General features: G+C 47.3%; 1 protein-coding gene across 1 annotated transcript in view; it reads left to right on the top strand.

Moving 5' to 3' along the window:
* Positions 1–247: 247 nt before the first annotated feature.
* LOC119453461 (BTB/POZ domain-containing protein 6-B-like) overlaps positions 248–20,980 on the top strand; it is a 60,577-nt gene continuing 39,844 nt past the window's right edge. The window contains exon 1 of the mRNA XM_037715494.2: positions 248–484. Coding sequence (XP_037571422.2) covers positions 478–484 — 7 coding nt within the window. The 5' untranslated portion in view covers positions 248–477. The remainder of the gene's footprint in view (positions 485–20,980) is intronic.

Here is a 20,980-nt window from a genome sequence, read left to right as displayed (position 1 = left end):
ACTATACGCAGGTGTTTCGTACAACGAAATAGGCTGCCGCCGCACTGCCCTTATCGCCGCCGTTTTTGCAGATATCGGCCACTCGTTGCTACGCACGATAAAGAAGAACGAACAGATACGACCGTACGTGAACCCTTGCACTGTAGTATGAAGAGCCGTGGATAGGCGTCAAATACGGGAAAGAACCGCAAGTATATATGCGCCGTCTGCTAGCACAGCAGTCCCGATTTTTCGAGTTCGCCCTCGTCGAGACCCTGTTCACCGAGTGCCTTAGAGTAACTGTACCATTACCGGAAACAATAAGACGCATTGAAATTCTTATATCTTATGACCAAAGGGCATCCGTAGAACGCGCACCGCAGCGGCTGCGCCCGACGTTTACTGAGGGAGCTGCGCTTGGAGACGTTTGGAAAGCGCTGCAGTGTCTCTGACACAATCACTGCGACCTCCTTCGGTGTTCGTTTCCTCCGCTAAGGAATGAGTTGTAAGTGGCCAGTGATGCTTTTTATTATCTTTTGCGCCGGTATACCAACTGTGTTGCCGAATGAAAAGTTGCGGTGCCTCAGGCTTCAGCCCTTCTCGATATGGCCGCATGCCCAAGCATGCAATCTCCAAACGGGGCCCTGTCGTCCGGGTCCCTGTCACATTGTAGCGATGACAGGGAACTCTAATTAGTAAAGCGATGCTTTGGCCTATTATGGATTGTTGAGCATACAGAAATAGAGAAAGAAATCAGTGATAGGGCACTCGTGTCCTATAAAGGCAAGCTGCACGCACGCAGACACACACACACACACGCATGCGCGCGTTGTAGGGAAGTTATTGGTCAATGTCAGCAAATGCCATTGAAAATGCATTCTTCTTCTTTCTGGGGTTTTACGTGCCAAAACCAGTTCTGATTATGAGGCACGCCGTAGTGGAGGGCTCCGGATTAATTTTGACCACCTGGGGTTCTTTAACGTGCACTACAGCGCAAGCACACGGGCGTTCTTGCATTTCGCCTCCATCGAAATGCGGCCGCCGTGGCTGGGATTCGATCCCGCGATCTCGTGCTCAGCAGCACAACGCCTTAGCTGACTGAGCCACCCCGGCAGGTCATTGAAAATGCATTAAAAAAATTTCGTTCAAACAACACTGAGATTGTTTAACTTGAGAACACTTTGATTGATTGGTGAAGGCGTCCGGAATGTCAGAATTGAAAGCCCAATGCAATATATATATATATATATATATATATATATATATATATGAAGCAATCTTGAACGTCTGTTTAAGTTCTGTTGAGGCTACGCTGAAGGTCAATATTGAAAGAATATTATAAGTCCATTTGAAATATGTTCTCAATTCATTGGGCACTGTTGAACTTGCGCTAACCTTTTCATTGAAACATTTTTCAGCTATAGATAGTTCGTGTAGATGAACTATTGATGTCTGACTGATATGGCCAAAGGCAAATTTAATTGAAGGCGCTTTTGTACTGCAGGCCTTGGTCAGGTCATGCAGCATGTCCGGGTATATTTTTGTACAGAGTGTATTCATTATCAGCTGAAAAACATCATCTTATGACAGTCTGTATTAAACCAAATTGTAAAGCTGGTAGCAGAAGTGTTAGAATGGTTTTTTATTTACCTTAATAAAGCAAAGCCGATGTTCTTTCTCGAAATGAACAGCGCAATATCGACGCGGACAAACACCTAACGCTAGGACGGGCCCTTACTTCATTTTGACCCAGTTGGAAAGAGGCCGCTGCAGCTGGGCTAGAACCTGCGAATATATTAAGTTTGTGCTTACTAAGACGCTATCATAGTAAACTATGTGATAAAATATCCTTTATAAATGTTTTAGCCAGGCCCTTCAGTTGGTTCTCGCATTGGCTTAAAAAGTGGTGCGAAATATCACTACACTTCTTTTTTTTTCTATTGGAGACACAAATTCGCAAACGTTCTGTCTTCTGCCTTTTTATTGCGATAGCAATTATATGGACACTTGAACCGGATTTCTGCCGTCGGCGTCGTCGTCGCCGTCGTCGTCGCCGTGACGTTCCCTATAGATAAAATCTTCGCCGCGCGCCGTATGCCCGAGAGGAAGCGTGCGGAGACGCGCGCTATCACGGAGAGCGAACGCACTCAATCTCCCACGCGCAAGCAAGGAAGCAGGAAGCCAGCGCCGGAGGGAGCAAGGGGGGGGGGGGGGGGGGGGGCGCACTTCTCTGCCAACAACCGCGCTCGTCGCTCGCTCGCACCGTCTCTTATCTCCACACGGCTCTGACATTTAAGTGCATTCGCCGCTCAGTTTCCGTTGAAGCGATCGACCGCACGTACCTTCGCCCGCTGCGGCGTATGCTTGCTGCCAGCGTTTTGACAGTCGTTGTCTGCTGTCATTCAGTGTGATCTCTTCGTGTTTGTGCGCGCTCACACCACGCTTGTTCATTCAGTTCGTAATAGTCGGGCCACATTTTCCAACGCACGCTACACACGCAATGCTGCCCGGATCGGCAGTGCAGCGCTACAGGTGTGTCCCTTCGCACGCGCTGCCCACGGGAAGCGCTTCTCATCAACACCACCGTTTCACACGCGCCTTCTCGTGGTCATCGAGTCTCTCTTCATGTCGGTCTACTTACGCCGCAGCACACCTGCTTACTTAATCAGCTCATGTTTACTACAATTCATATTGCTACCAAAGCCGCTCACCTTACTTCGTATGACATTGCTGTGTTGCTATCGCATTCATTGCTTCGCCCTTAGGGCGAAACTGTGACATTTTTTTTATAATCTCTAAAAACCTGTTTGTCATTTCCCATCCACCTCCGCTGCCACAGAGAATGAGAAACAATAAGAAACGGTTCGTTTAGAAAGGTTACAAAGGGCAGTACTGGAACCGAATATAAGTGGCATACACTTATAGTGCATTTATCGGTCCACCCGTGCTGTTCCTGCGTAGAGCTAACTGACTCTTCAGGCTATGGTCCCTAGCATAGTTGTGCTAGTCAGCCGTCTCCGCGCGCCGCATCGTCTCCAACGTGATGCTTGCGGTGGTGGCGCTGCGAGCGATCGGAGCGCCCGTCGCGGCCACCGTGAAGAGCTGGAATGCGAGGCTAGTTCGGCCCGTTCGGCCGCGGTAAATTACACAATGTAGGGCTTTCCGCGCGAGATAGCCTTAGGAAAACCGTTATAGCCTCCTTAGAAAAACCGTTATAACCGAATACTGAATGTGCAAGGGCAGTGAAACGAAAATACGAGTTTGCGTATTTACTAATTTTCTGCACATTTGGGCAGCCAATTAAACAACAAATAAGCGTTCGTGATACACTTTTCTTATGTTAATAAACTCTTTCACAAACAGGAATGACCATGAAAAATCCTGTTAGACCGATATATTATGCGGAAGTGTGGAATAATACTAACAATACCGAAGAAAATGTTCCCATATACCATAACTATTGCACCTTTTTTATGTTACGCCTTTGAGGTGTACTTGTAGAACAGGCGGACGCTACTTGCGTGACAAATCGCAATGTCAAGGTAGTTTATTAAAATGACTTACTTTGTTAACTTTTCAGTATTAACTTGACGGTACATAATACTATAAATACGAAGCTTAAGCCGTGTAGGTCTAGCACGTACCGCTTTAGAGATATCCGACCTTAAAGTGTCTTACGAACTACATGGGCTTTCCAGCTATTTTCCGCAAAACATTCTCCGTACAGGTCAGGGCGATGTTAGCTGTAACGCTAATGCATATTTAGCAGCTTTTGGATGTGGATATACTGAGCGTAGACGGTCAATTGTCTTAAAATTTCTAATAAAGTGACTCGAATTCACTGTACTGCTCGACTTTTATTTCGCAACAGGAATATATGCGCCCTAACTAAAAAAGGAAAACGCCCCAAAAAAGAATGCGCCCTAAAAAAAGAAACGTATACAAAAAAAAAACACGAAAAAGAAACCTTTTAATTTACGCTCAGCATCACGTTATAAAAATTATTGTAACATTCTGAATAATTTACTGAAGAAGTATAAACGACTGTATCATGAAAATTAATTTGCAAAACACAAGAACAACCCCAAAAAACAAGGGCAACTTCTTAATGCGTTCATGAATTTGCCTAAGTCCAGTAATAGTGCTTATAAAATAAATTAGAACAATAAAACCCTTACTGATTCTTCTAGAATTGCAAATTCGTTCAGTGACTACTTCTATAACATATACGGCAGTCGCCAGATGACCTCTACTTATCCTTTTTTCAATCAATCCTTTTTTCTCTTCCCCGTAACTGCTGATGAGGTATGCTCAGTGGTATTAGCTTTGACGAATACTAGCACTGCCTTAGATAGCATTTCTATATTTCATCTAAAACTTTTCGCACCACTTATTTCTCATGTACTTTGTATCATAATTATTAATATTTTTAAATGTGGTACTTTTCCAAGTACGCTTAAAAGGGCTACGATTATTCCTGTACATAAGAAAGGTGATGAAACGGAGATGTTCTAACTATCGTCCTATTTCTATTCTCTCGTCATTAGTAAAGTTGTTGAGAAGTTATTTTGTAAACGCCTAAATATTTACCTTAAAAATTTAATCTGTTGCAATCTTCTCAATTTGGTTTTCGCGCTGGCAGCTTAGCTGACTTAACTAACTTAGCTTTCATATCCATAACCGACTACATTCGTCACTCGTAGATACTGGTAACTTCGTTGGTTAGGTATTTTTGGACTTCACTAAAGCTTCTGATACGATTAATTATAAAATTCATTTTACTAAGCTAGAAGCCCTAGGAATTACCGGTCCAGTACTAAAACTTTAAAAAAAATTATTTGCATGATCTCAGAGAACAAACAGTTTTTTCAGGAGGTGCTTACTCTGACACTAAAGTTATCAATCGAAGTGTACCACAGGGCTCCATACTAGGCCCCTTCCTATTCTCCATTTATACTAATGATTTAACCACGTGTCTTAAATATGCACATTCCGTACTCTATGCACACGATACTACCATCTCCTTGTGTGACAAATCTTTAGCAACCTCAATCTTTAAACTAAACAATGAGCTTGAACAGATCGTTGCATGGTGTTCTTCCAATCTTTTAATTATTAATCCTGCGAAAACTCAATTCATGATTTTCAGATCAAGCTAAAGAATACTACCTGGCATACCTGAAATACCTCTAGATGGTCATCACATTCCCGCCTCAGACTGTGCATCATTTTTGGGCATCAAATTAGATTCTAACCTGAAATTTTCTCAACACATTGCCTTCATTAAGTAAAAGTGTACCTTCGGCATCGGAGCATTAATCAAGTCAAGAGCATAATTTTCTAAACACCCGTTATTAGCATTATACTTTGCCTTCATTCACAGTCACATTAATTACGGCATTGTTACCTGGGGAAATACATATTACTGACATATCTCGTCTATTCAGCACTTACAGAATCAAGCAATACGCATTATCACTAACAGCGGGTTTTTTTTTTTTTTTTCGCGAGTGCTAATCTGCTACTTCGTGAGTACAACATTCTTCTTGTGACGAGCTTGTTCAAATATCTTCTTACAAGTATGTTCTATAAATAATTAATAAACAACTTTCATATGAATTCATTGATTCCAGTGATCTCATTAACAATAACAATACCAGGTTTGCACGTAACTACAATTTTCTATTACCTATGGTTCACTCTAATTATGGAAAATGACATCGTCATTCATGACCATGAAACTATGGAATGCTTTGCCCAACACCATGAAATCTTCATCCTTTCATGCATTCTATCATGCCCTTAAGCTTTCTTACTTGTATTACTAAGATTACATCAGTAATCGCGCTATCATTGCCATTTTTATGTATAGACAGCATTTTTGTGCTCTATAGGATTGTATACTACCAATTGTTCTGTTTAATTTTTCTATGTTGTATTTTACGCGATTGTGTTTTGTTTGGTTTGCGTAACTGCTTAATTTTCCTACGTTTTTCTTTTTTCAATGTTATTAATAACCGAGGGTCCCATTGCAGTGTTTGACTTTGGGACCCTCGTCTGTATATTATCTGTAACCCATTCACTGTATTTATAGAATAATAAACTGAAACTGAAACTAATTTGATAAAATAAAAAGTTATTTTGTTGATGTTTTTGATTAGCTACCGGTGCATTGCGAATTGTCGCGGAAGTAACATCCGCATAATGCAGAGATAATCCAGCGCAAGATGCCGAATCGCGTTACATATATACATGTGTGCTTTAGGTGGGCATTTTTTTAAAGCATACGCATTGAATACCAAAGGTTGCACAGAAAAGGCAAACTTGCAGAAATCTAAATGCAAACTGGCTATAGGCATACCGTCGGCGCCTACGTGAAAATTACGATGCAAATTTTATTTAGTGCCTGACACTGACGTCGGCCTAGCTTCGTCTAAGCCCCCCCCCCCCCCCCCCCACTTCTCTCCTCCCCTGCCGACCACGGTTCATGTGTCAGCAGACTACACCAGACGGTTAGTGCAGTCCGTAGCAATGCTTCGTTCCCTTCCTTTTCCTTTACTTATCTAGTTATTTAAAGAAACAGTCAACTAATACTACAACTGATTACATAGGTTGCGCTATTTCATCTTCCGAGTAACATGATTCGATGTACTTTGGAGCCTTATGGCAGTTTGTTCACACCGCGCGTCGTTTAATTGTGAATTAGGGCACATCGAGTGAAATTTAACGTTATTTAATAACTGTCTTAAAATCTATTTCGTCGAAACACGCTTCGAAGCGTTGATTGTAGTCTACGCTGTAATCATGCACTCCTTGAGGGCTATAACGTAAAGCTATTCCAAATGATTTATATTTCATTTCTGCAATCAGCCCTCCATGACTGGCCAAAAATTGCTTGGACTCCGTTCGCCTCACCTGTCTGCCATGTGACGTCACAAAACCGCGATAACTCTCCATCTGATTATGACGTGTGCGCACTTATTATGCATGATTAGACGGAACAAAACGAAAATAATTGTTTCTTACTCCACACCTCTTTCGCCATTAGCCATCCGCTATTTGTCAAACGTTTTCGGGCTGCGCCCACTTAGGCTTTCTGTCATGCGACGTCAAAAATCCGCGAGAACTCTCCACATCAAAGTAACGTGTACGCATTAAACATGCATTAACATGCCAAGCAATGCAAACTGATTGTGTGTGGTGTGTGGTGCGTGTGTGTGTGTGTGTGTGTGGTGTGTGTGTGTGTGTGTGTGTGTGTGTGTGTGTGTGTGTGTGTGTGTGTGTGTGGTGTGTGTGTGTGTGTGTGTGTGTGTGTGTGTGTGTGTGTGTGTGTGTGTGTGTGTGTGTGTGTGTGTGTGTGTGTGTGTGTGTGTGTGTGTGTGTGTGTGTGTGTGTGTGTGTGTGTGTGTGTGTGTGTGTCGTCTGCCTACCGATCGCTCTGGCACTGGCAACTCGGAGCTGCCGGGGAGAACGGTATTATTTGCCTATAATAAATGTTCTTACGTGGCAGTATACCGTTGTCGACCGCTTTCCGCACGTATACGACATAGCTCTGCCAATTATCCTTTGCTGAGGATACGTTTCAGCGGCCTTTTTAATCTTCCGTTGCACGCCGCCGCGATTTTCGTCTAGCCACCACTAGCTAAGCAAGGGAAGCGGGCCAATTCCAGACGCCTGCACCACCCTACTGATCCGGTCACCTACTTTCACTGCACTAGCTAGGCTCCGCCGAAACCCTCTCCATTGCTGCGTGCTCCACGCCTCTTGTCACTCAATTCGATTGAAAAAGCAGGCAATGTTATTGCTTTGAAATGAAACAAAAGGGACTTCCTATAAACGAGCAAAGAGTTTGATTGGGCGGTTGAACGCTGCTGGGGTGCTATGCAGGATGCGCCGAGTTTCTCGTTCGCACGAGTTTTACCCGAGTTTGCTCGACGGCAGTCACTGAACGGAGATAGCAAGGAAAGCGCAAAAACAATGGACCATAAGAAATGTCGAGATAAAGCCGCGTATGAGCATACATGAGCGCACCCTGCGCGGCGTTTCAAGCATAGAAGACTGAGCAACGAAACTGCGCCAGCGCCGCGTATTGTTATCAACGTATTATCGCAATTTAGCAATACCGTCACTGTCCGGCTGTCTATCTGCACACTTGTTGTGAACCGCTTGCCGCGCCTTTCTCGGGCGCGTCAAGGGCATGCCTCCTCTTTCGGGCATTATCTTTCTATCCTCCGTCGAATGCGATCAGGGCACATGCGGTGCATTCTTGCACCTACACTTTCCCTCAATCGAATACATTGAAATACAACAAATACAATAACGAACATTTTATTTCATAAAGTATCGGTTTTTCATTTTGAATGTTATAAATTTGTGATGACAAACGGAGATCGAGCGAATTATAAAATTTTGCACTTTTTTGCTGTGAGTGGCGACAGTGAGGAGAAAGCTCACAAGCGGATACATTCTAGAGGGTCGCACGCATGAGGGAGTTCATATGGTGAGCAGTCGCCTAGGGCGCTGCAGTGCTATTCTCGATTAAGTCAGTCATGACAATTATCTGAACATTCCCTTTCTATTAGGGGAAGGGCAACGCATCGCTGCGGCATGGCTGTTCACCGCAGGCGCTTCAATGAGGCTATTAAGGCCGCCGCTTCACCAACGAAAAACGAGACTCTAGTCATAGAGAGGGCAGCAACGGCTGTCGCTGCAAAATGGCTGTCCGGTACCAGTTTATTTCTGTAGCGCGAAGCCTCCGTGATGCATTGTGAAGAAGAGCGTGCTGCCCAGCGTCACAATTAATTGCTTTTCATCGCTTGCCCAGTGAAGGTGCCTCCGTGCGCATATACGCAATATTTTGAGTCTGTTGTGCACTCCAAGGTGCTTGTCGATTGTTTCTGCTGGAGCTGACAGCGATCACAGATGGATATCGTAACGGACACCGCAACAATCGCATTTTGGCAGGTGAGGGCTCTAGTGTGCAGTTATGAAATGAGACTTCGAACTCAGGAAGGTGTTGCAACTGTTTAGTGTGCAGTGCTTGTGATGAAATGTCATCGTAATGGGTCTAGAAAAGCGAGCGATGCCCGACGCTGACCGTGTTAGCGGCACTGCTGCTCCGATAAATAGCCGAGGACAGAGCAGTCATCTAAAATGACAGCTGCGATACGTTGTCGTTGGAAAACACTACGCACTCCTCAGCATCTTCGTCCACCACGGCGCATCGACACCTTGCAAGTAGCTACAGTGACGTGCCAACAATTATTTGCTGTGCGCTACGTCACCATAATGCAGACAATGAAACCATGTTGTGGGGTCATCGTGGCCCGAGAAGATATATGTATAAGCCAGCGATAATCGGCGCTCAGTACATCGCCGATGACAGTGCGTTGTGCGTGTTTTATCTCGGCGGTCAAGATTGTTGATGCCTCTCTGCTCAGCACCGCGTCGCTGTTGCCGAACAGTAAGTTGGGCGTGGCTCAATTGTGGTGGGTGCGCGCACAAGAGTTACATGCCTCGCGCGGGGCGTGACCTAGGGTTTTGATTGACAGGCGAACTCGTGCCAAACTCGTACATCTCAAAGCCCCCCTCGAGGTGAACTCGGGAACATGGCGGCGGCAACAGCAGCCTGTGTCGTCATATCCAGCGACAGCAAGCGTCAACAGACCGTCTGGACCCGTTCACCTACATAACCGACATAGAGTTCCAACGTTATTTGCGCCTTTCCATTACGTCAGTGCGCTGGCTGTGTAGCGATTTAGCCGAAGGCTCTTGTCTGCGGAGACAGCATGGCGGGCGGATTATGCTTTCGGAGCACAGAGCGATGTGATTAGGTTGCAGAGGAAGAGATCGTGCGATCGCTTTGGCTCTCTCCGGCTTGTCCCAGCGCCAGGCCAGGTCCGGCGGCGTCATCGGTGTACTGGGGCACCTGCAAGCACATAGGGTTCCAACCAGATTGGTCCCATTGTAGTGGTCACATGGTACAGGAAAACTCAGAATGGACGCCAGGCTGCCTTCCGGTGAAACAGGTGCCGAAAGCAGTTGTTGCAGATACATGGTACCGCTGCACTCTACAGGCAGAGAGGCGAAGGAAGTTACTTCGCCAACACGGACCGCCTCGGCCGACCGAACGTCCACCTCTTTAGCCGGCAAGTGATTTGGCTCACGTACTGCGTGAGCAATAGTGTAGACGTGTGGCTGTTGAAGGAGATGACCAGTGACTTGTTTCGTTTATCGAAGCACGCCATCGCCGACTGGAAGAACTACGCCCGTGAGGTCATGATGGAAGAGCTGCTGGCGCGACCTCCACTCGTGGGCCCCGGGAAAGTAGTGCAAATTAACGTGTGCCTTCTTCGCGGTAAGCGAAAGTAAAATCGAGGCGACCTGATGAAGGGCGACAACGTTCCACCAAGCTGCAAAAATTACGGCGATGTTAAAAGATCGTGCACCATGGGACTTCGGCATGGTCTGCGCTACCCCAGGAGTGCTGCGACTTTTCAAGGTGGACCGACGAGACGCATCCATTATTGCAGCCATTGTTCAACCGGGGGCCATTATTCGCAGTGACGAATTGGTCGCATAGAACTGTATTCCAAATTTAGTGAATGCTAATGAGGTGAGCTTTAATATACACTGGGAGACAGTAAACCACAGCGTGAAGTTTGTGGGCCCCATCACGGGCGTTAAAGAAAGAAGAAAATAGATTTTTATTGTCATAGAGTAAATCACCACCTCGTCAGCGGTGGTTACAGGGTAACTGCACCGCTGCTGGAGTCTTTCCTGGAATATATGTGGTGGTAGTCAATCAATGGCCACATACGCTGCAAAGACCATTTCTTGCGTTTGTTAGAAGCCACGGATTGCTCGGGCTACCCAGTACAAAGACTCTTTCATGCGGTTGTTAGAAGCCATCTCTCGGCGCTAGCCAGTATGAAGGTTCATCACAAAGTAAAAGAAAATAAAGCGTAGTTTTCTTACCCTTGTATGAGTGCTTTCCGGCATTCGTGAGTGCTTACACGGTAAGCACGTGGCAAACGACTTCTGCGCTAGCCGACGTTCATTCGTCTCACAGACTTATAGCGTCCTCGATCACCTTGCCCCGGGGTTGCCCCGAAACCAGAATGGTGCGCTGTGCACCGCGGTGGTGGCGCACTGCGGAGTGTCAACATCGAGGACAAAACTGCACCCCGTGCAGATGCTTGCATGCAGCGCCACTTTGCCCCTGGCGCGCAAAACGTGCGCAAAACGCGCGCGCGCACGTTTTATTGTTTGCAGGTGCAGAGCATGCACGGAAAGCACTCGAACCTTGTCAAACTGCGTGCTCCGACATACCTGGTTACAAGCACACACCAATGGATTTTATAATTAATGGCAAGCGACATAATGTGGCGATGAAATGAACGATTTTATGGAGCGTTTTTAGCAACGTACGCGCGGGCAGTCGAGCGTATTGTCAGCAAAACAGCGCGGTGCGCTTCCGCGTCCCCCTCCCAGCAATTTCTAGCAGCACAAAGATGGGGAGCCAAATAATCTCCTTACTCCGGTGTCGTCGAGGCGCCTGACGAGCCGTTCAACGAACCTGTCCACTTTCGGCCGCTCTTTCACCACATTGTTTTTGGACGAAGTCGATCAGCATGTCGCCTTCGCTGTCAGACGAACTGAAAAAAGCTCAACTATTGCGGCAACTAGCAGCGCTTCCTTTCTCATTGCCGACATCTCGACTAGTTAACTCCGTCAACTCCGTGCAACCAGAGCGTAGGCGAGCAACGAGCGATCTGTAGAAAGCCTAGTGCGAAAACCAAGCGCACACGAATCTGTGCTCGAAAATGCTAGCGCAAGGGCGTAGCGAGCCGCGCCAATCCAATCCATAGGAAGAAAGAGAAGGGCGAGCGTCCCCTCGTGGTTTAACGCGAAACGTATTAAACGGCAAATTAGTCTAATACACATTCAGTGTACATGTTGTAAACTTTAAAATGCTTATAACCCACATTAATGTTACTAATATTATCGTACTAAATACATTTATTTTATAATTTGCTTGTGCCTGCAATGCACTCGGTGGAACGACAAACAAGTGAAAGATGCACGACCATGCACCGACCGTATGATCACGTGAGGCCCAGTTTCTCGACTGCCCATATGGCAACGCCCAAGAGATGATATAGCCACCCAGAGTGAATCTAGATAAAGCAATGAAACTGGAGGCGCGCCGACGGAGAAACTTTGTCTTGTTACCATTAGTTCTTTCATCTTGGGGCGTCGCCAGAGCTCGTGAAGATTCCAAGTTTCGCCAAACTCGGCACATCCTGCATAGCACCCCTGGTCACTGTCTGATGCTTACGTCCGGGGTCACGTAAATTCGAAAAAAAATATGGGGTTTTACGTGCCAAAACCAGTTCTGATTATGAGGCACGCCGTAGTCGGGGACTCCGGAAATTTGGACCACTTGGGGTTCTTTAACTTGCACCTAAATCTAAGTACACGGGTTTTTTCGCATTTCGCCCCCATCGAGATGCGGCCGCCGTGGCCGGGATTCGATCCCGCGACCTCGATGTCAGGTGAATGAATAAAAACAGGTTGAATAGTTTCACGTTTCACCCTTCTCACCGCGTATGGTATTGGCCATACCCACTGCTGCAGCTTTTCCTTATCGAGTGTGTCCGAAAAGGAGAATAATTTCCTTGTGCAAGATCTGAATTCTCTTGTTTTCGCGAGAACATATGACTCTAATGTCGACGTTTGCTGGTCCACGTATATAATTAGGACACCTAAACATTCCCGTCTAATCCCGCAGACGATAGCGCAAACGACACTAACGGGGACGTGGAAACAGGCCAAAGAACAATACAAGCACCGATTGACAATGCAAAGTTAGTTTCCTAAAGTGCAGGGTACCAGAACCAGGAGACAAAGCAAACGTACAAAAGCTAGGGAAATTAAAGCGTACACAAAATAACAATTAAGTACGCACGCACTGTTCTCTCCATCTTCAAGCATCGTGGAGCTCAGGCAATGTGCCGGAGAAATAGAAAACGAGCCGTATTGTAGCGCTTCTGAAGCCAGGCAAAATACATCATGCCATATCTTCCTACAGACCCCTTGCCCTGGCAAGCGGCGTGGGCAAGGTCATGGAGAGAATGGTGCTGACAGTGGCTAGAGTGGTTTCTCGAAAAGTGCAACCTTAACCACACAGACATGATGACGGATTTTCGCAAGGGAAGATCCGCATGAAGTGGAGCCCGTCAGAGAGATCATCGCTCCATCTGTATGAATCACTTTTCGTAGGATACCTACAATACAAGGGCCAAAATTCAAAAAGCTTTTCATTCGTAAGTGCTGCTTGCCAGCCGCCTTCGCTAATGGTATGTCCAACACCACGATTGGCTGACACCTGCTTCGGCGAACATTTTTAACGTAAGAATGTTTTTGTGAATTCCGCCCCAGTTTACCGATTATTACAAACATTTGCCCCTCTCGCCTACGTACACTGAAGAGCTTACAAGCTCAAGCACTGAGAGCATGTCTTGGTATGCCGCGCTGCACTTCGACAACGGGCGTGATTGCGGAAGCACTTGTACCTCCTATAGACGCTTATCTCTCATGTGCATCTTTATTAACCCGCCATGAACGTCACCCTCTAACAGCGATTCGTATTCTAAATCCAGACAGCACTTTCTCGGAATCTCTTTCGCGTCATGTGAGCATGATTCCCTCAAGTTTTACTATGGCAGAAGCAGCGGCTTTACCAGTGTGGACTTAGTCAAAATCTGTGTTGAACCTATCCATTACCGGAGTCAGGAAAAAATCACGTATACCCTCATGTGGACTTAAACAACTTACTTTATCCAATATACCAGAAGAATATGCCGCTTCCACACATATATTTACTGACGGGTTGGTGTCAACAACCACTTCAACCTCGACATTTGTAATACCGAATATGAAGATCAGTAAGCGCTTCCATCTCGACCACCAGACTACATCAACGGCCGCAGAGCTTGTTGCTATTCAGGAGGCAATTCGTTACATATAGATGGAGCCGCATTAGACTTGGACTATATTTTGCGATTCCAAGGCGGCACTTCAAGCGATCGAGTCTGCACTTAGACGAGGATCTTACTATGTCCTTGCTCAAGACGTGATCGAACCACACGATGTTGCCCTAAGACCTGGCCATTGCATAAGGTTTCAGTGGATTCCTGGACACTGTGGCTTACATGAAAATGAGCTCGCCGATGCGGAGGCAAAGATGGCCTATATTAATGCCACAAAAGTGTCCATCCCCTTTTCGCGACCAGATAGTATTGCCCGAGTGCATAGACTTCTGTGCGCTAATACTGCAGTATATTGGGCTTCGCCAGGTCATCGTCATCGCCGCCTTCACGAACTCGACCCAGTGATGACAATACCTATACCACCTACCATGAAAAGGTGCAATACAAGCTTACTGCACAGATTACGGTTTAGGCGTGGCAATCACCCGGCGCTAGCTGCATCTTTTCGGCCAGGCGGACAATCCGAACTGTGAGGAATGCGGTATTCCTGAGACGGCAGAACACCTCTTGTGCATCTGCTCGCGATTTGATGCACAGAGAAAATCACTGCTGTAAAGACATCTTGTCGGAATTTGTCGTTGCACCATTGACTGAAAATGTTCTATTGGGACCTTCGTCTGATCCTCGTCATCAGTCTGCTAATCTGAAGGCTCCCAACAAATTTTTGCATGAGAGTGGACTGGACAAGAGACTTTGAAGAGACTTGGACCGTGCACGTTTTTCACCACCATTGTAATCCTCACAATCAACGTCTTCTTTACTCTTTCTTTCTACACCCATTCCCCTTCCCCCAACGCCGAGTAGCCGGTTAGAACATTGATTCACGCCGACCTCTCAGCTTTTCTCTCATAATAAATCTCTGTCTCTCTCTCTCGCTGTACGAATTGCTGACTTCCACGTTGCCGCTTTTGACATGCGACTGTCGGCGTCGTGCTGTAAAGGAGACACTCTGGAAGATAACTTGTAGAGGGACAATTCATAGTATGACGTATAAAAAGCATAATGAAATGCATAAGGGATGGGGAGAGCAGGTATGCCCCATCGTTTAAGAGGGACCAAGCTCTGCAGCTATTCCTTTCCTAATGCGCTGTGATTCACCTACTTCACGGTATGGGCTACTGCAGCCCATCTATGCTGCCAAGTTTTTTTCCCCCGCTAGATGCACTAAGAAAATGTGTGCCATAAATGGCTTAATATTCCTAGCAAGGGCAGGAATAGTTCTGACTGTAAACTATAAAGGTGTGGAAACCATTGAGAAATAAGCTTCATTGATAACTCAAATCATATATTTACAAAATAATGCAAACTACTCTGGCATCCAATAGTGAATGCTGGTTCACACCCGAACAGTGGTATGCATTCATCTATTAAAACATTTAATTACTTCCTATTCTTTTATTGCGATAGCAATTATATGGACACTTCCACCGGATTTCTGCCGTCGGCGTCGCCGTCGCCGTCGTCGTCGCCGTCGCCATGAGGTTCCGTATAGATAAAATCTTCGCCGCGCGCCGTATGCCCGAGCGGAAGCGTGCGGGGACGCACGCTATCACGGAGAGCGAACGCACTCAATCTCCCACGCGCAAGCAAGGAAGCGGGAAGCCAGCGCCGGAGGGAGCGGAGGGGGGGGGGGGGGGCGCACTTCCACTCTGCCAACAACCGCGCTCGTCGCTCGCTCGCACCGTCGCTTATCTCCACACGGCTCTGACCTTTATGCGCCGTGCATTCGCCGCTCCGTTTCTGTTGAAGCGATAGACCGCACGTACTATCGGCCAAGAAAGTAAACGGACCACGCGACCGGTGGCCGGAGCGGCTGCCTGGCCACAACGGGGCGCTGCTGCCTTGCTCCATGCGCTTGGGTCGAGAGTGCCGTGGGTGACGTTAAGCTTCTTCCTCGCTCTCGCGCGGCGTCTTGTCACGCTTGATAAAATGTATAGTGCGTCGTACGGTTGCTCTGCTGCTGGCGGTTGCGATGAAGGGGACCGCGCATAGCCGGTATTCAACCCATGGCGCTGTCGCGCAGTAGCCGACGGCCGCACGGAGGTGTTCAAAGTGCACGGCAAGGTTTGCCGGTGCGCAAAACACGTGACACCATCTAACCTCGCTAACTCGCTGCACGAAGGTGGGAAGGCAAGATTTTGAGCGCATCTCTCATCGTCAGCACTTCCCTTCTGCTGGTTTTAAATTCCGTGTCCTTGTATTCTGGCTTAGTCTTGCCGCAGAAATCCCTGTAATCGCGTACAGTTTTCAGTAATCTCCCTATTGGAATCTCCCTAACGATGTAGCGAGCGCGCACGGAGAAAGCCACGGAGCGAAAAGGGGACGGCGCCGTCGCCGCGGGAGTCAAGCCGGGGGCAAGCCGACGCAGCCACGGCCACCATTACTGCGTCGCTGATTGGTCACGTCGGCGTGCGGCAGCCGGAGAACATCGCAAAAATGGATCTTGGATCCATTCTCTGCACGGCAAGGAAACCTTGACTGGCGCGAGCACAACCGACCGCGCACGTCAGCCTGAGAACGTCAAACGGTGCACGGCAAGTCACCGTGCCGCTAACGCGAACGTGCCTTTATCTCGCAGGCGTGAAAGAGCGCGTGTCAGCCGCCGCTGCGGCGCCTTACGCAACGTTGCCTAAACTCGAGAAACTAGGGACGTAGGCGACAAACACTAGTATGAAAGGTAAGGTCAATATAGGCAAAAACAAAACAAAGAAAAACAAAGCAGGTTTTCGTTTTTTCACAGTGCCGGGGTTCGATTCCCTGCGGCCGTCAGCTACTGCGCGTCAGCGCCATGGGTTGAATACCGCAGCGCAACTGGACGACGCACTAGACATTTTGTCAAGCATGACAAGACACAGCGCGAGAGTGAGGGAGAAGCTTAACGTCACCCACGGCACTCTCGACCCAAGCGGGCGGAGCGAGACAGCAGCGCCCCGTTGTGGCCAGGCAGCCGCTCCGGCCGCCGGAGCCGTGGTCCGTTTACTTTCTTGGCCGATAGTACCTTCGCCCGTTGGTGCGGCGTATGCGCTTGCTGCCAGCGTTTTGACAGTCGTTGTCTGCAGTCATTCAGTGTGATCTATTCATGTTTGTTTGTGCGCGCTCACACCACGCTTGTTCAATCAGTTAGTAATACTCGGGCCACATTTTCCAACGCACGCTACACATGCAATGCTGCCCGGGTCGGCAGTGCAGCGCTACAGGTGTGTCCCTTCGCACGCGCTGCCCACGGGAAGCGCTTCTTATCAACACCACCGTTTCACACGCGCCTTCTCGTGGTCATCGAGTCTCTCTTCATGTCTGTCTACTTACGCCGCAGCGCACCTGCTTACTTAATCAGCTCATGTTTACTACAATTCATATTGCTACCAAAGCCGCTCATCTTACTTCGTATGACATTGCTGTGTTGCTACCGCATTCATTGCTTCCCCCTTAGGGCGAAACTGTGACATTTTTTCTTTATGCATATTACATGATATTGAGTCTAGTCTGCAACTTCTGAGGTCTCTTAAGCTCTAAAAAACTATTCACCTACGATTACGATACTCCCAAATACGAAATTTGAGCGCAGCTCTGTACGTGTTTTCATTTTGCGATATATTGCCTGGCGCGGACAATCTGTCTCGTGCGGCTCGTTGCAAACGGAGCAAATTGTGGCGCTACTCCATCGATAATCGGGAGATCACGAGAAGCAGCACGTGGGTGACGCGTGGGTGCGATTCACAGCAGCCACCGTAAACAGGACTACGCTAATGCAGGGCTTTGTTTCCATATATGGTATTGGAGGTTTAATCGGTGAACAGACGACGCGCGCTACTCTAGCGTCATCTCACGGCCATCGCCGCCGCAGAGCCAGTCTTGTACGTCATCATGCTTTTCTTTTAACGCTTTCTCCATACCCTCCTCCTCCACTTTCCGCCTCATGGTTCCGCTGCACCCTCCTTCTCCACTCCTCGCGCTCTCTTCGCTATGTACAGTAAGCAACACAGCAAGACTATTTAGAGCCCCAAGTGCAAAGATCAGACACATGCATGCACTGCCCTATATCCTCATGGCCACTGAATGGTCCCTATAGTTTCCTATAGCAATTCTTGACGTCAACGATATCCACAGTGGACTTCTCTCTTCTTCTCCTAATATTTCCCTCCCCTTCTTCCTCCCCTAGTGTAGGGTAGCAAGACGGGCTCAGTCTTGGTTAACCTCCCTGCCTTTCATTCACAATTTTCTCTCTCTCTCTCTCTCTCATGTTGGAAACTATGGCTGCACTAGGGAGGGCATGTAGTTATTTTTGAACACCTGGGTTTCTTTAATGCGGACCCAAATCGTAGTGCCATGAGTGTTTTCACACTCAATCTCACAGCAGCGCGGCTGCCGCGGCCAGCATCACACATCTAACCTCATACTGACCTTATGATTATAAACTCAAGGACGCCACCCACCTGGGACGATTTTACGGTCTGCTCATTTCTGTAAATAAAGTTTATTCCTACTCCTGAAGTAGTTCACTTTTTTGCAACAGACGCTCCCCATCTGCAAAGAAAAGAAACGAATACATGTTTATCAAGCACATAAAACACACCACATGTAGCTGTTGCATCCTCTTTCTGAATGATGACTGGGTGGTACTGTAACCTTTCTGTTTGAACACACGAAAAATGAACAGATAGGTGGATTGTACGCAACCATCCCTGAATTCGTCTGAATAAAATTATTTTGAAGTAAAAAATGAAATTAGGCTAGGTATCTCAAAATTTAAAAAAGACATTCAAATATTTTAATACTTTGAAAATATGCAGATTAAGAAAAACCTGGACCCTCACGTTTACACCTTCATAACTAAAGAAACCGTGGCTTTGTATTTCTTTTTTATTTATTTCAAGAAACCCCTAAAGACCCTCACAGCGAGGGTATTACATCATCATCATTATCAGCCTATAATTATGTCCACTGCAGGACGAAGGCCTCTCCCTGTGATCTCCAATTACCCCTGTCTTGCGCTAGCTGATTCGAACTTGCACCTGCAAATTTCCTAACTTCATCACCCCCACCTAGTTTTCTGCCATCCTCGGCTGCGCTTCCCTTCTCTTGGTATCCGTTCTGTAACTTTAATGGTCCACCGGTTATCAATCCTACGCATTACATGGCCTGCCCAGCTCCATTTCTTCCGCATCGGCTATCCCCGTTTGTTCTCTGATCCACACCGCTCTCTTCCTGTCTCTTTAACGTTAGGCCTAACATTTTTCGTTCCATCGCTCTTTGTGCGGTCCTTAACTTGTTCTCGAATTTCTTTGTTTACCTCCAAGTTTCTGCCCCATGTGTTAGCACCGATAGAATACAATGATTGTACACTTTTCTTTTCAACGACAGTGGTAAGCTCCCAGTCAGGATTTGACAATGCCTACCGTATGCACTCCAATCCAATTTTATTCTTCTGCAAATTTCTTTCTCATCATCAGGGTCCGCTGTGAGTAATTGACCTAGAAAAACGTATTCCTTTACACACTCTAGAGGCTGGCTGGCGATCCTGAATTCTTGTTCCCTTGCCAGGCTATTGAACAGTATGTCCGTCGTCTGCATATTAATCGTCACCCACTTTTACACTTTCTCGCTTAAGGTCCTCAATCATTTGATGTAATTCGTCCCCATTGTTCCTGAATAGGACAATGTAATCTGCAAACCGAAGGTTGCTGAGGTATTCGCCGTTGATCCTCACTCCTAAGCCTTCCCAGTCTGTCACAAAAGAGCGCGTAATCTAAGCGCGCGCCGCGTGTCACGCAAGCCAGTGAAAGAACAGGCCGGCCCCGCGGCAACTTCAACAGAGGGGGAGAGCGCATACGCCTCAAACAGCAACGCGAACAACGGCGCCAAGACATCTAGATGAGCATCGACGAAGCGACGTTAACCGGAGAGAGAGAGAGAGAGAGAGAGCACACGCGCGCACCGAGACACCTTCTCACCCGGCGAGTCGAAAGAGATAACTACAGCGTGAGCGTACGCCAACGGGATGAGTCATCCCCCCCCCCCCCCTCCCTCGACAACGCTTCGACGGCGGCGGTCGAAGGTACGAGAAAAGAATAGAAGCTTCCCAGGCTTTGGCCATGCTACCGGACCACGACTCGGATAGGAATGTTCGAGAACGCCTGTGGAAGCTATATAGCCGCCGTGCGAGAATCGTTCAGTGGAGTTCAGTTCGCACCGGTGAAGTGATGTAACGTGAAGACCGAGCGTCTGCGGAAGAAGGGGATTCCCCGGCAAGATAGTCGACGAGTTCATCGAGCGTCTGCATTTCCGGAAGAAGTTCCTTCTTCGAGATTTGCCCCGAGTTGCGCCGAGATGGTCCGACTCCAGGACCAGCACGGTGAATACGATTGGACACTTAGTGTTCCTATTCATTTTGTACTTTACGTGTTGGACTCCTAGTGCTTGTCGTGAATTATTTTACTGTGTTTTGTGAATACCCATCTGATTTGTATTGTGTTGTGTCTAGCCTAAGTCTGCAAGTATGTGTGTAACTGCCTTGTGTGAAGAATATATTTTGTTGTGTTTCGACAACTCTGGACTCTGACTCGGTCTTTGGACAGAAACCGGCGTTCGCTGGCGCGCCAGAGGGCCCATTCTTAATTGTCCTTGCTTTCGTGAAATTGTTTTCGGAAGCTGATAAGTCGGCTTTGGAATTTGGTCCGGTGTTTGCGCCTCGTTCACGGGATCTGTGCCAATATTTCTGGCGTCCGCGACAGGACCTTTCTGGTGCAAATTGTGTGTCCATAGTAGGGAGAAGGAGCCTATAGGTCGTCTACATTGCCATCGTAAACGATTTTGAGTATTGCACCACATTTTGCTAACTTGTGTGCAGAGAGCAGTTCGCTAGTTGAAATGTAGGCAGATATTTTTGCACGCGGCTAGATTTTGAAGGGCATCATGGATCTCGAGAAATTAGTTGCCCTTGGTGAGAA

The sequence above is a fragment of the Dermacentor silvarum genome, chromosome 5, assembly GCF_013339745.2.
Source record: "Dermacentor silvarum isolate Dsil-2018 chromosome 5, BIME_Dsil_1.4, whole genome shotgun sequence".
NCBI classification, from domain to species: Eukaryota; Metazoa; Arthropoda; class Arachnida; order Ixodida; family Ixodidae; genus Dermacentor; species Dermacentor silvarum.
The sequence above is the reverse complement of the archived record's forward strand: the minus strand, read 5'-3'. Positions and strand labels throughout refer to the sequence as shown.